This window comes from Arachis ipaensis, chromosome B2 (genome assembly GCF_059453495.1).
Source record: "Arachis ipaensis isolate K30076 ecotype BB chromosome B2, ASM5945349v1, whole genome shotgun sequence".
Taxonomy (NCBI): Eukaryota; Viridiplantae; Streptophyta; class Magnoliopsida; order Fabales; family Fabaceae; genus Arachis; species Arachis ipaensis.
This window is the reverse complement of record NC_142437.1, coordinates 3,850,155-3,863,823: the sequence shown is the minus strand read 5'-3', so window position 1 is coordinate 3,863,823 and position 13,669 is coordinate 3,850,155. Positions and strand designations below refer to the sequence as shown.

Genomic DNA, 13,669 nt, shown 5'->3' with positions numbered 1-13,669 from the left:
TTTTTTTCGTCCTTTGGATAGCTTATTAGTGACACTTTGTTAAATCAGAAAAAAACTCTTCTACTAAAGTATCTTAGGTTAAAATTCAGCTTTACTAGCTCCAACCCATTTTTAGTAACATGGAGTAGGATGAGATCCAAGATCTGGTATTTGACTAAAGCATTATATGGCAGCTTTGCAAATTAGAATCTTAATAATTGCAGCAAAGTACCCTCTCTAATTGAATATTAATCTTTGTACACCAACCTTATAATATACATATATCTCAATCATATAAGGCAAGCTTATTTTTTCCCAAAAAGAAAATCCTCTACTCTTAATCATCTACATATATATATATAATCTATCATATAATACTGAAAATCTTTTACATGGATTTATACAATTTAACAAAGGAAACAAAAAATATCACTTTGGCCAAAACCATACAAGCATCCCACCCAAGGCCAGTAGTCAAAATCACCTGTTTCCAGGTTGTTTTCTTGAAAGAAAAATGTTATATGTACATCTTATGCGGGATATTGTGCCAACTCGTACATTATTCGCCGTCAAATGGGGTGATCTACGCCTCATCTGATAGCGAATGCATTGTACGTTGACACAAAATCGCATGCTATGTATGTACATATAACAAACCTCTTTTCGAGAAGCTTTCTAAGGGCATGTTTGCGAGTTGGGGTTTTGGAAAGGAAGGGATCGGAGGAAAGGGTTCGAAGAGTATAACATATTTTGGTTTACCCTTCGAGCCCTTTCTACTATTCCTTCCCTTCCAGAATCCAAACTCGCAATTGCCGGCGAAATAAAGATGTGGCCGAAGATGTGACACTAACATAGTTTGAAGCTTAAGGTGATGAAGAACTATCATCATCTGAAGAACTATAGTTTCTCTTTCCATGTAAACCAGGAAGAGGTTGTGGAAGCATAGGGTTTAGAGGTTGTGGAAGCAAAGGGTTCACCGGTATAGGGAATCTATGATTAGAACTAACCATGGTTCTCTCATTAACCATACCAACTTCCCTACAAACCCTATCAAGAACATTCAAGAAGTCTCTTACCACCATGAAGATTCTAAATGGATGAGCTTCTTCCTTTGACAAGTTTCCATGGAAATACTCAGTGATCTCTTTCACAAGAGAAATTGCAACACTCTCTTGTGCTTGAATCTTTAGTATCTCCTCCTCAGCCATTCTCATGAACTTGTTCATTGATTCTGTGAATTTGTGATTGCTTTCATCTGATCCTAATGTTTGGTTTAGCTTCACAACCTCGGCGATGTGTGCAATCCCTTTGGAGAGTTTAGCAACTTCGCTGCTTAGAACTTCGGAATCCATAGCAGCGGCTTTCTTCACATTTGCTAGCTCTGAGCTTAGGCTAGACACTACTTGTAGACCCAGCCTCCGGCATTTGGCGTCTTCGTTGGTGGTCGTGCTCGGAGTTTGGTTGGTGCCTGAGAGGCGAGCGCCTTCGGTTCTAATGATTTCTTGTACCACAAAGTGGAGTAAAGTGGTTTTACCGTCTGCGCCTTTGACATCAACCAGCTTGAGAAGCGTATCGAGCTTGAAGGCATGTGCATCGCCACGGTTTGTCCCCACATTCATGCGGTTACCGGTTTTCAGCACTGCCTCTAGAAGCTTCAAGAACATTCGGCTGTTTCGCAGCTCTTCACAGGCAACCTGCAAAATTATTAGTCGGAATAAGCATAGAAACTACATATCATGACATGTAATAGAAGAAATCTAAATGCAAATGAACATAATTCATAGAATGATTTTGCTTTGCCGACTTTAAACCTAGAAATATTTGCCATTAACCCGACGTAATGGCAAATATTACTAGTTCTTAAGTAAATCAGTGGGGAAAAGGTGACTATATACCTCCAGAGTTTGAAAAGATTTCCTAAGATATTCCAATTCTGACTCAAAATTAGCAATGTAAAGCATTGCTTCCACCCGTTTAAACGCAAAAGGCACATCAAGCACTGCCTTCAAAAATTTCTCGGCAGGACCAAGCTTGGTTGGCGAGTCATCTTTATGTTCCTTCAATTTACGTTCTTCTTCCTTGCTTGGTGCCATTTTTAACAAGCTTTCGAGCAGTTCTGTTCCAAGTGTATCGGTTATACCTGCAGAGTTGCAAATTATTCAGCTATTGTCTATGTAACTTAGTCAAAACCAAAAGATGCCAAGTAGCACTAGAGTATTTGCCATTCAGCACATTCTCATGAACAAAGGCAACAAGCAAACTTCTAAATGATGAAAAGAAGTGACTCAAAACCTCTATCGGTTAGTATGTATCATGTAATGATAGTTGTCAAGTCGTGAATTGTTTTGTAAATCGTTTGACCAACTTTAGAATTGTGAACTGGGTATCATTTATCTTTACGAACAATAAATAGCAAATGTATATACCTAGAGCATACAAAAATCGCATAAAATGTTGCAAAAACTACAATGCTCCCATGCAACATCCTTTTTACCCATCTTGGGCTGAGTAGGAGCCAGTAATAGTGGGAAAAACACAATGGCAACAGAAACTGAAAGCAGGGACAGAACAATGAGAAAGTAAAGAGGGCAGAGAAGTGGTTTTGGGAAGCGGGAGTTTGAAGTGGCAGAGACGAACCGTGAGAAGGGGTTCGAGAACACATGTTGCCAATGAATAGTTCGAACTGTAAGATTCAAATTGTGTATCAGAATTGGACCAGTTCCAGAAATGGGTTCGAATCGTGAAACTTATGGTTCGAACTTCCAACAACTATGCATGTAATAATCACAACTAATCATTTTAACATTTTTACTCGCATGCATATCTAGACATCACGTACACCAACTTTATATATAACCAAATCACAATAAAAAAATGTTGCCAAATAAGCGGTAGACCAAGTTTTTTCCCTTTCTAAAACCCCTATTTGAACCTTGCAACATTAAAGAGCAATTTATCAACTCCACATGTAGGCAAAAATCATGTACTAGGAATAGTAAAGAATTAATTCCAAATGATTATGAAGACAGATTTACATCACGCATGATTCTGTATATAACCACATCACCTAGTCGAGACATTCTTCAACGACAATCAATAGTAATCGTTACCACAAAACTTGATGGATCTAAAGCCAAGAGAACATACCTTCTAACAATGCTTCACACACTTCTTCTATAGTCACGTTGAGTGCTCTTAGCAATATAGCAATATTTTGGGACTTCTTGGGATCTAACACCCTATCCTCCTGATGTGGCGGGGCAAGGACCGAGCGTGGAGTAGTGTCCTTGGGTTTGGGGTTCGGTGTGTTCACTACAAACAATGTCTCAATCATCTCCTCATTCAACCTGCAAGCCGAAAACCGATCCAATGATCAACTCGAGCACACTAATTGCAACATCAAACAATTAAAAGCAAATCACTGATATCCAAAGTAGTTCAAATCACTGATATCCATTAAAAGCAAATAAGCTAAGAGTCTTAGAATTTAGAAACACCAATTGCTACTAACTATCAAGAAGCTAAAAGGCTAAACACCATGTTTCACAAATATGAATCAAAGCAGAAAATGTTATACAATAAAATGCATTAATTCGGAAATTTTATGAAAATCATTAGTCAATTGACAAAAAAAAATCCTTACTTGAAGGAGCTGGACCTCAGCTGATCCCACACCATCTCACGATCAGAACTTGCCCTCACTTTATCCCAATGCAAAGGCTTCAGCTTTGGCTTAGAAGCCTCCTCGGAATTCTCCTCAATCACCCCCAAACCCGAAGAAGAATTCGGCGGCAACTCGACCGGAGAAACCTTTGTATTTGGTGTCTGCAACACAAAAGGCCTAGAAGGCGGTGTCAGCTCCGGTGGCCTAGAAATTGGTTGATCCACAGGCGTCGATGGAGAAGGCACTTCCCACTGCTTACGCTGTCGCGGCAGCGTAGGCGGCAGGGGCGGTGGAGGAGGAGGTGGTGGCGGAGGCGGAGGAGGAGCTGAAACTCTGCCAGATGGATCAATAGGTGCCGAAATCACCGGAATCGCCGGAATCTCCCATTGTTTCCTCTGTGGAACCACAACAGAATCTGCTGCTCCAAACACATTCTCCACTGATGAAGATTCGGGAATGGGTGGTGTCAACAGGTCAGGAATCTCCCAATGCTTCCTCTGTGGAGGGGCATGAGAAGAATTATTATCACCACCGTGATTCAATTCTCTCTCCGGTGATGACAACAGAGTTGGTGACAAAGGCACTGATGCAATTGGAGAATGCCTATACCGATCTGAAACATCAGAAATGGTTGGAGACTGATCTAACCCATGATTCTGATGCATCAAAGTTGTAACCTTATCCGGCGAAGGAAGCGAAAAAGTCGAAGACGACAACGCACTACTACTCTTTCCACTACCGTTAGAAGCATTGGATAGTCTCTGTGGTGAAAATGTTTCACTAACCTTTACTTTCTCCGGTGATGAAGATAAAGTTTGAGACTTTTCCGTTATCTTCGGTGACCCATTTGAGACTTTCGGATGCAAACGATTCGGTGAGAGAGAAATCGGTGAAAGCGACGGTGACTGGTTAAGTTCTCTTTCTGGGGTTGTTGAATACGACGCCGTTTGAGTGTAGTTCGTGGTGTTGTGAGCTGGGGACAGTGAAGGTGAAAGGACACGTGGCGAAGAGAGATTGGAGGATGAGATTGAGCTTCTGCTTCTGCTTCTGTTATCTCCGGTTAGGGTTTGTTGTTGTTGCTGCTGTGTCGGTGGTGGAATGTGATTTTCCGGCGACTTCGGTTGGGATCTTCTGGGGCTGATACTCACCGGCGGAGAGAGGCTAATTGAGTGTGATCGGTCCGGCGAGTTCGAGGTGGAGGAGGAGTATGAGCCGGAGCTTGAATCGGAGCAGCTATGGCCGCCGGCGAGATTATCGACGCCTGCTACGGCGGAGAAAACTCGCCGGGAACCCGATCTTTCCCCCAATGACGAACCTCTTGGTGAGTAGAATTCTTCTTCTTCTTCATCAGCCGCCGTAACCGTCGCCGTCGTGCCGGAATCTCGTTGCTGCATTCTTGAGCTCTGTCGTGCAAGTGGCGGAAGCGGTTGAAGCTCCGGCGAGTCCATTTTCCGAGGATTCAAGTTGGCGTCCCCTCCGCCGGAGCTGTTCCGACCACCACCTGTGCCGGCGGTGCGGTCATCGATGCCTCGGGAGTTCACAATAGTGCCAAGGTAGAGAAACTCGGAGCTGGTGGAGGAAGGGTTTCTGGTTTTCCGACCACCACCTCCGCCACCGCCTCCGCCGCCGGGAGGCTCACGGGGGAAGAGGCGAATGCTGCTGTCGGATCTGAGAGTCTTGTCATCGGCAGACTGGTTGCGCCTCCTCCTCCTACGGCAGTACACGGCAGCGGAGACGGCGGAGACAGCGGCGGCGAGTACAACGGCGGTTACAGCTCCGGCAATGAGTTTAGGGGAGGAGTGTTTGGAGTTTGAAGGGTGAGGGAGAATGAGAGAGGAGATGTTAGCAGGGAAAGAAGCAAAGGCGGAGGGAGATGGTGGCGGCGGCGGAGAAGGGTATATTGGGAAAAAGGGAGAATTTTGAGAAGTGGGTGTTGCTGAAAATGGGAACTTTGGGTTTGGAGAAGGTGGTGGTGATGGTGATGGTGAGGGTGGTGATGATGGTGGTGATGAGAGATTGGTGGGGGATGAGTTTTGTGGTTGTGGAAGAAGGGGTTGGTGGAGGATCCTCCTATGGTGGTAGTGGTGGAGTTGAGAGTAAGATAACTCCAAGAAGAGGAGGAGGAAGAAGAAGGTGGTAGTGGTGGTGGTGGTGGTGGAAATGCACCACATTGTGGTGGTAGTGGTTGCTGCTACTTCCTTCACTTGCTTCTTCTTATTCTTATTCTTCTTCTTCTTCAAACACTTTTTTGTGTATGAGTTTTGTTTATGGAAGAGAGAGAGAGAGAGGGAGAGAGAAGGGTAAGTGTGATTGTGTTGAGTGAGAAAAGAGAAGAGAAGGAAGAAAATGGGAAAGTGAAGAGAGAGAGAGAGAGAGAGAGAGAGAGAGAGATTGAAAGAGTGAATAAGAAAAGTGGAGAGAGAAAGTGAAGATTTTGGAGAGTGTAAAAAATTTAGGTAGGTGTAGTGTGGTGCATCCAGCTAAGATTCTGCTTCTTCTCTTTTTGTGTTTTTTTTTTTTTTTTCAATGTCCAAGACTTACCAGTTTGCATGTTTTTTTCCACACTTTCATTCAATTATTGGTTTTCTAATGGTCCTTTCAACTTGGGGAGTTATTTTTATAAGAATTTATTTTTAATATTTTCATATACTTTTCAACTATAATATGCAAATGCTGAAAATAGCCACAAAATAATCACTTATAAAATATATATATAAATATATAATGATTGAGTTTTTTTATCTCTATATAGTATTTTTATTGTAAAATAGATATATAATAATATAAAAATATTATATGTATAAAATTAATCATTGATTCAATTATTATATATTTATATATAAATATATATAATATTTAAATATTTTTAATATATATTTTATGTGAATAATTGATTTATTAGTAGATAAGTTCTTATAGATATATAGCATGATTTTCGATCACACTTTAAAATAATATCAAAAGTTATGTAAATAGAAATATATTAATCATCTTAACAAATAATAATGCCCTCATTATCGAAACTTATTTTAATATATACTACTATCTATATGAATGTGAAAATTAAAGGAGAATTTAATTTACAGCTCAAGCCACTTAAACTAGTCATGGAAGAGGAATGAATGCTGCAAAAGCTGTGGTTTCAGCCTTTCAGGTTTAGCTAGGAAATTTCTATAGTTAATTAGTGTTAGTAGTAATCAAAGAAACTAAACATAATATTCCATTAATGATGTTGATGTTAATTGGCAAGTGACATATGCATATCATATGGCACCATCAGTCAAAGTTGATCCCCCACTATTTAATATTAAAGTTTGCGAAAACCATAGCTGGCCATAATTATAATAATATAATAGTAGTACTATAGTCCTAAATTTCAAAACCAAAATTAATCTCCATAATTTTCAATTTGGTAGAGTCTTTAATATATATATGACTTTCATCTAGTGGAAAACAGTTTTGTGTTGTGCTCTTTTTCCACTACAATTAAATACTATAATTACTCTTTAGCTTGACAAAAATTGACACCAAAAAGAGCCTTTAAATTATTATATATTCTCCCAATACCTCAGATCAAAGTTGACGGAAATATTCAACAATAAAAAAATAACAATAAAAAATATAGTAGTAAAAATATGTGGAAAAATTAAAAAAACAAAAAAAACAAAAATAATCGAATAAATAGTCAAATTAGTTTCTAAAAGATTATTTATTTTTAAATTGGTCCTCTAAAAATTTTTTGTAATTAAAATTTGTCTTTTAAAAATTTTTAATTAGTCATATTAGTCCTTTTATCATTTTTATTACTAACAATGTCAGAATTTATTAATATGGTATGTTAAGTAACATTACAACATATATTTAATAATTCTAATTGACTATTAAACTTATTAATTTATAAAATTAGATTAAATAAATCTCAAATTAAAAAATTCTAATACTTCAAGTTCTGTTTTTAATTATTAGGTTTTGATCTTATATTATCTAATTAATTTCATAAATTTATTATGTTAATAGTCAATTAAGAGTAAATTTTTAGGTGTATATTATAGTGTCACTTAACGTGCATGGTATATTAACAAATTTTTATACCATTAATTAAAAAATAACAAAAAAAAACTAATACAATTAATTTAAAATTTTTTAAAATTGAATTTAATTAAAAAATTTTCCAAAATTAATTTAAAGAACGAATATTCTTTTGTGAATTAATTTGAAGATTTACTCCAAAAATGCCTTTTAGCAACTCCTTTTGCCTATATATTCTTTATTTCTTTTACACTCAAACTTAAATTGTAATCTCATCATTCTAACGTTACAAAGTGAAGGAAATGAAAAATGTACAAATGAACGGTAAAAAGGAAAAAGGAAAATGTATACAAAGAAGTTTTTTAAAGAAAAAAAAAATTGATGCGAAAAATTATACGAATTCAATATATGTTACTGTTTTTAAATTTGTTATTAATAATTTCACATATTAATTTTCAAAAGAAAAATTAATAATAATTTGTCAAGTATTCGGTATCTTTCAAAAATTAAAAGCTAAATTACTAATTCTTATATATTATTACACATTAGCTTTAATTATATGTGTATTTAACACATAAAATAAACTTCATTACATATTTTATTTGAATATAAAATATTTATTTAAATTAAACTAACTCTAATAATTAACTTGTTATATTGGTTTAATTATTCTATTAGTCCATACAGTTTTACTAAATTTATAAATTATAATTATATTTTTATATTTTTTTTTAATTGAATTCTTACACTATTTTTTATTTTGTAATTAGGTCTTTTTATGTCAAAAATATTAAAATTAGTAGAATACTTAATTCTCTCATAAAATATGTGATCAAAAATCTAATTAGGTTCTTAATTATAGACATCTTCAATTTACGAAAAATTATTCAATTAATTAGTTCTAACATTTTTTATACTAGAAAGGATCTAATTACAAAATTAAAAGGGACCTATTAAAAAAAAAGTATAGAGACCTAATTAAAAATTTGGTAAAATTATAAGGATGTTAAAGGTGTGCAAGGGAAGTGTGAGAATAGAGCAGAAGTGGAAACAGAGAGAGAAAAAATGAGAGTTCTTGTTTTCTCAATGTACTGAATGATAAACCACACTTTACATTGTTACAACAATCAGATTACATATATATATATATATATTGTTCATCTAACCAACTGAGTTAGAATAATTAGGGGCTAACTAAAAATTCTATTATATGCTATTTGTCTAACTAACTCGTTGCTACAACTAATAAATTAATTAATTAATTGCTAAACTAGTACATCAAGTAACACCCTCCCTCAAGTTAGGAGTGTGCACTTGCCAAAGAGTGTGGAGAACATGGACGGAGGCAGCGGTTTGGTCAGGATGTCTGCAACCTGTTCAGTGGTAGAGCTGGGAAGAAGATGAATAAGACCTTCTTAGAACTTGTCGCGTACAATGTGACAATCGACCTCTATGTGCTTCGTGCGCTCGTGGAACACCGGGTTGGAGGCGATGTGAATTGCAGATTAGCTGTCACAGTATGTGCTGATGGGCTTGGTGAGAGGCATTTTCAAGTCCTTCAAAAAGAAACTTGAGCCAAATAGCCTCCTTAGTAGCAGCGGCGAGCGCCCGATATTCAGCTTCAGCTGAACTGCAAGCAACTGTCACTTGCTTTTTTCTCTTCCATAAAACCAAGGCAGTGCCGATGTAGAAGCAGTAGGTTGTCACAAATCTTCTTGAATCAGGGCATGCCGCCTAATCGGAATCAGCAAATCCAGTGAAACAGAAATCAGAGGTGGCCGAGAACACTATGCCAGTAGCAGGTGAAGCTTTGATGTATCTGAGGATTCGATGGACAGCACTGAGGTGAGAAGTAGTGAGGTGGTCAAGGTATTGACTCAAAACTTTCTAATGGCAAAGCTAATGTCAAGTCGGATGTTGGTCAAATAGAGCAATTTGCCAACTAACTTTCGATATTCTGTAGAATCTGAGAAGGGAACGCCTTCAGTTTTGCTGAGTTTGGTACTGTAGTCCATAGGGGTAGAAGCAGGCTTGTAGTTCTCAAAACCAGCATTTTTCAAGATGTTCATAGCATTCTTTCTTTGATTAAGAAAAATGTCCTCTTTCGATCGCGCAACCTCCATCTCAATAAAGAATTTCAAATCTCCAATGTCCTTGATTTTGAACCTATCATCCAAGACTGTTTTGACAGCATTAATTTCTCCCAAATCATTTTCAACCAATATCAAATCGTCAACGTAAATCAAAAATTAGTAGAGATAGTCATCAGTTTGGTTCGGGTTGAACCCGATTACCCGTTGGTTTCAAAACCAATTTAATTAGTTCGGTTCGAGTTCAGACGAATAATCGAGTACCTGCGACCCATGCTCATCCCTAGTTTGAGGAGAGGGGAGAGTGCATTTGGAAAGGAAAAGGGGGAGAGTGCATTAACGTTGGGGAGGGAAGGGATTACCGTGGGGGAGAGTTTTTGCCATCTCAGCAAACACACGGTGACCACGTCAGCAGCGTACTTGCCAAAGATGCGTTATGGCGAGCTCGAGAGCACGTTCGTTTGTCAAATTTTAAAATCTTTCAAAAATTATTTTGTTAATAACAAATACCATTTTATTGGCGTCAAAATTTTTTAGATACCAATTTAATATTTACTTCTAAAAATAAAAACGTCTACTACAAAAAAAATTTTAAATATCTATTTGGATATATATTCTACATATATACGGATGTCGGCCACCAAAAACGGTGCGAAGGAAGCCATCGATGCTGCCATGCATGCACTCTTCTCAATAATAAACCCACCGTCCTTGTTCCCTTTTATTCTCATATCATATACTCTATCCCATTATTTAATTAACCATTCATATTTAATCAAAACTTTACACATGAATAATCAGTCTCTTAAATAAATAATATTTTGGTATTTTGTTATGTATTTTATAAGTATATATGGTATTGAATATATCTCTGTACATATATAATATTGATGACCTCTTTTGTAAACATATAATGCTATTAAAGCACTACTTGAACTAGAAGTTGATTTAATTGTTATCAAATAGAAAACTATTTAAATTAATTTGTTTTTGTTGATTAATGTGTTACGTTGCATAATTATTACACGAATACATATCTTTTTCAAATGTCTATTGATTGTTGATTATGGATATGTTAACTACTACATAACATATCAAATAAAGTTGAAATTAACACTTCAACATATATATAATAACAATTTGAATGCAAAAAAAAAAAGAGAGAGAGAGAAGAGAAAAAATCAAAATTATTAGGTTCATTCAAGATATGCCCCAATGATAAAAGTCTTATATTATCAACTATCAATTAATAAAATTATTTAAATTATTAATAATAACAAGGCATGATTTCTATATATTAAATTTTTTTTAGAAATGTAAGAATCTTCTCTTATCGACGTGTATTGTCACATTGCCATAAACTTTTTTTTTTTTTTTATGTGTATTATTAATTTATTATTATTATTAACTTTTTCGTTTAGATTTTTGGATTCTTCGGGTACAAATAATTTTTCTTACCCTCAGAAACCTGAACAACACGTGAAAATAATGTAAGTCCAATATAAGCATTTCATTGCCGACATTCAATTTTGCAGGGAGAGGTACAATATGTTTATTTATTTAAAGATCATCTTGTTCATACTTTCTTTTGGTCGTGTTCCTACAAATGATTTTCTAAACATATTGTTTATTAGTTAATTAATACAAATTTTCCTTAATTTATTATATATTTTTAAGAGATAAAATTTTGTTATTGCATTTTAAAATTTTAATTATTTTATTAATCCTTATAATTTTATTAAATTTTTAATTAAATTTATATATATTTTTTAATTGAATCTTTATATTCTTTTTTTTTAATTAGATTTTTATATTATTTTTTAATTTTATAATTAAACTCTTTTCATATTAAAAATATTTAAATTAATAAAATATTTTTTTAAAAATATATATAATTAAAAATTTAATTATAAATACTTTTAATTTGTAAAAAAATATTTATTTAATTTTATCTAATTTTTTTATACTTAAAAAAGAATTTAATTATAAAATAAAAATAATATAAAAATTTAATTAAAAATATAAAAATTTAATTATAAATTTAATAAAAATATAAGAAGGAACAGAATAATTAATCTATTTTAAATAAAGTCAAGATATATAGATATACCAAAGTCCATCTAAATACGACTGTGCGCGTACTATGCAACTTAATTAATAAAATAAAATAAAATAAAAATGTGGTGTTAATTTTATATTCTTAATGAATTTATTAAGCTCTCCTATCAAAGAATATAAATAAGAAAATATATTATTGTTATTAGGTAACACAAACGTATACTTTATTATGGACTCTAAATATATATATCGGTTTTGTTAGGTAGATAATAATTTTTGTAAATAATGTGAATAATAGGATTTAAAATTGACCTAATAAAGTAAAAAAATATTCTACCCTAAATTACCTCCTAAACTCTAATATTAGGATATATAACTATTCGTACACCTAGTGAATTGAACATCTAGTCATTATTAATTGTAAATGAGTAAATCGAATAAAAAAGAATAACCATCCAATTAAGAATAATCAACATAATCATCTGCATACCTATTGAATTGAACATCCGATATATCTATTGTTCACATTATTTAATATTCTCATTGTCTTTTTATACTTTTTCATATAAAAAATTAATTTTATTGCATGAATAGGGTCCACAATTTGACCATTGTCGAAATCAAAATGCTAAAATACAAAACATATATGAAACACTCCAAAGTCTTAATTCCATGAGTGATGAATCTCATCACTCGTCGCAAAACATGCTCCATAGTGCTGAAGTACATGTCCATTTAATTCCCCAGTTTTGTTTCTAATTTAATTCAACAGGCCATGCTATAGGCTAAGAACAAAATGATCCACAATGTGTTGGTGAATATATATGTGTGTGTACGTATGTGTGTATTGTATGTGTAATCAATTTATTATCAAAATATAAACGTTTTTTTATTAAATATTAAATAAAAAGTGTTGTACTCTTTATTAATTAAATGAATCTATTTTTCTTTTATTTGTTATATTTTATATTAGTAGACAATATTAAAAGGATAATATGTATATTAATCAAATTAACCATGTTCTTTGTAAGATTATAAAAAAGTAAAAATCTAAAACTTACTCATTTGTTTGTAACTTTTAGTAACAAATTATTTTTTAAAGAGTGTTACATTTTTTTTTAAGTGCATTAGTATTATTATATGAAATTACCTGAATAGCAACTAATTTTTCTTTAAAATTGGTCGTTAAACTCCTAGCGACCAATTTGGGTAATCACTAAAACCTTTGTTGCTAAATTAGAAAATAGCGACTGATTTCGATCGCTAAATGTTAGCAATTAATTTTTAACTAAGGTTAGCAAACTAATATCAAACAATATTGGTCGCTATCAAAATCAGTTGCTAAATGCCAATCAACTTTTCGATCATTAAATTGATCGCTGAAGAAATTAGTCGTTAAATGGCAACCAACTTTTTGGTCGATAAATCAGTCGCTAAATGGCCACCAACACTTTAATCGCTAACTCAATCACTAATTTTCGATCGCTAAATCAGTCGTTACTATCTTATTTCACAATCTCAAAATTAATCTCTAAATCGGTCGTTATTTTTACTCTCCTAACTATAAATTTTAACTAAATTTTACATATATCACTATTAAAATTTAATTGTGGATTATATTTCATACAAAACCAAATAACGTTCATAATATCTACATAACTAATAAAAAAATAATATTTACATAATTAATCACTTAACATGTACTTAACACTACACTAAATAAAAAAGAGATGTGACATGCAAATAATAACACTTCAACAATTGAACCAAGAAAACAAAAAAATTCAATAGAATAATAACCACACTTTTTTTACAGCTTCTTTGCTTTTGTTTGTATCCTCTTCCAACC

The 13,669-nt window shown here is 33.8% G+C and overlaps 1 protein-coding gene across 1 annotated transcript; it reads right to left on the bottom strand.

Annotated features, from left to right (window-relative positions):
* Positions 1–182: 182 nt before the first annotated feature.
* Positions 183–6,120, bottom strand: LOC107623090 (formin-like protein 1). Its single transcript, XM_016325234.3, has 4 exons — positions 3,623–6,120; positions 3,127–3,326; positions 1,875–2,119; positions 183–1,673 (listed from the first exon to the last, which is right to left on the bottom strand). Exons 1-4 carry the CDS (start codon positions 5,812–5,814, stop codon positions 843–845), a joined length of 3,468 nt encoding a protein of 1,155 aa, XP_016180720.1. The 5' UTR covers positions 5,815–6,120; the 3' UTR covers positions 183–842.
* Between the last annotated feature and the right edge of the window lie 7,549 nt (positions 6,121–13,669).

Bases quoted from the DNA above. Each gene is read 5' to 3' on its own strand.
- LOC107623090 (XM_016325234.3), bottom strand. From the start codon at position 5,814: ATGTGGTGCATTTCCACCACCACCACCACCACTACCACCTTCTTCTTC. The intron at 2,120-3,126 runs GTATGTTCTCTT...GCAACTCTGCAG, and splicing joins GTGTGAAGCATTGTTAGAAG to GTATAACCGATACACTTGGA. The intron at 1,674-1,874 runs GTATATAGTCAC...ATAATTTTGCAG, and splicing joins AATCTTTTCAAACTCTGGAG to GTTGCCTGTGAAGAGCTGCG.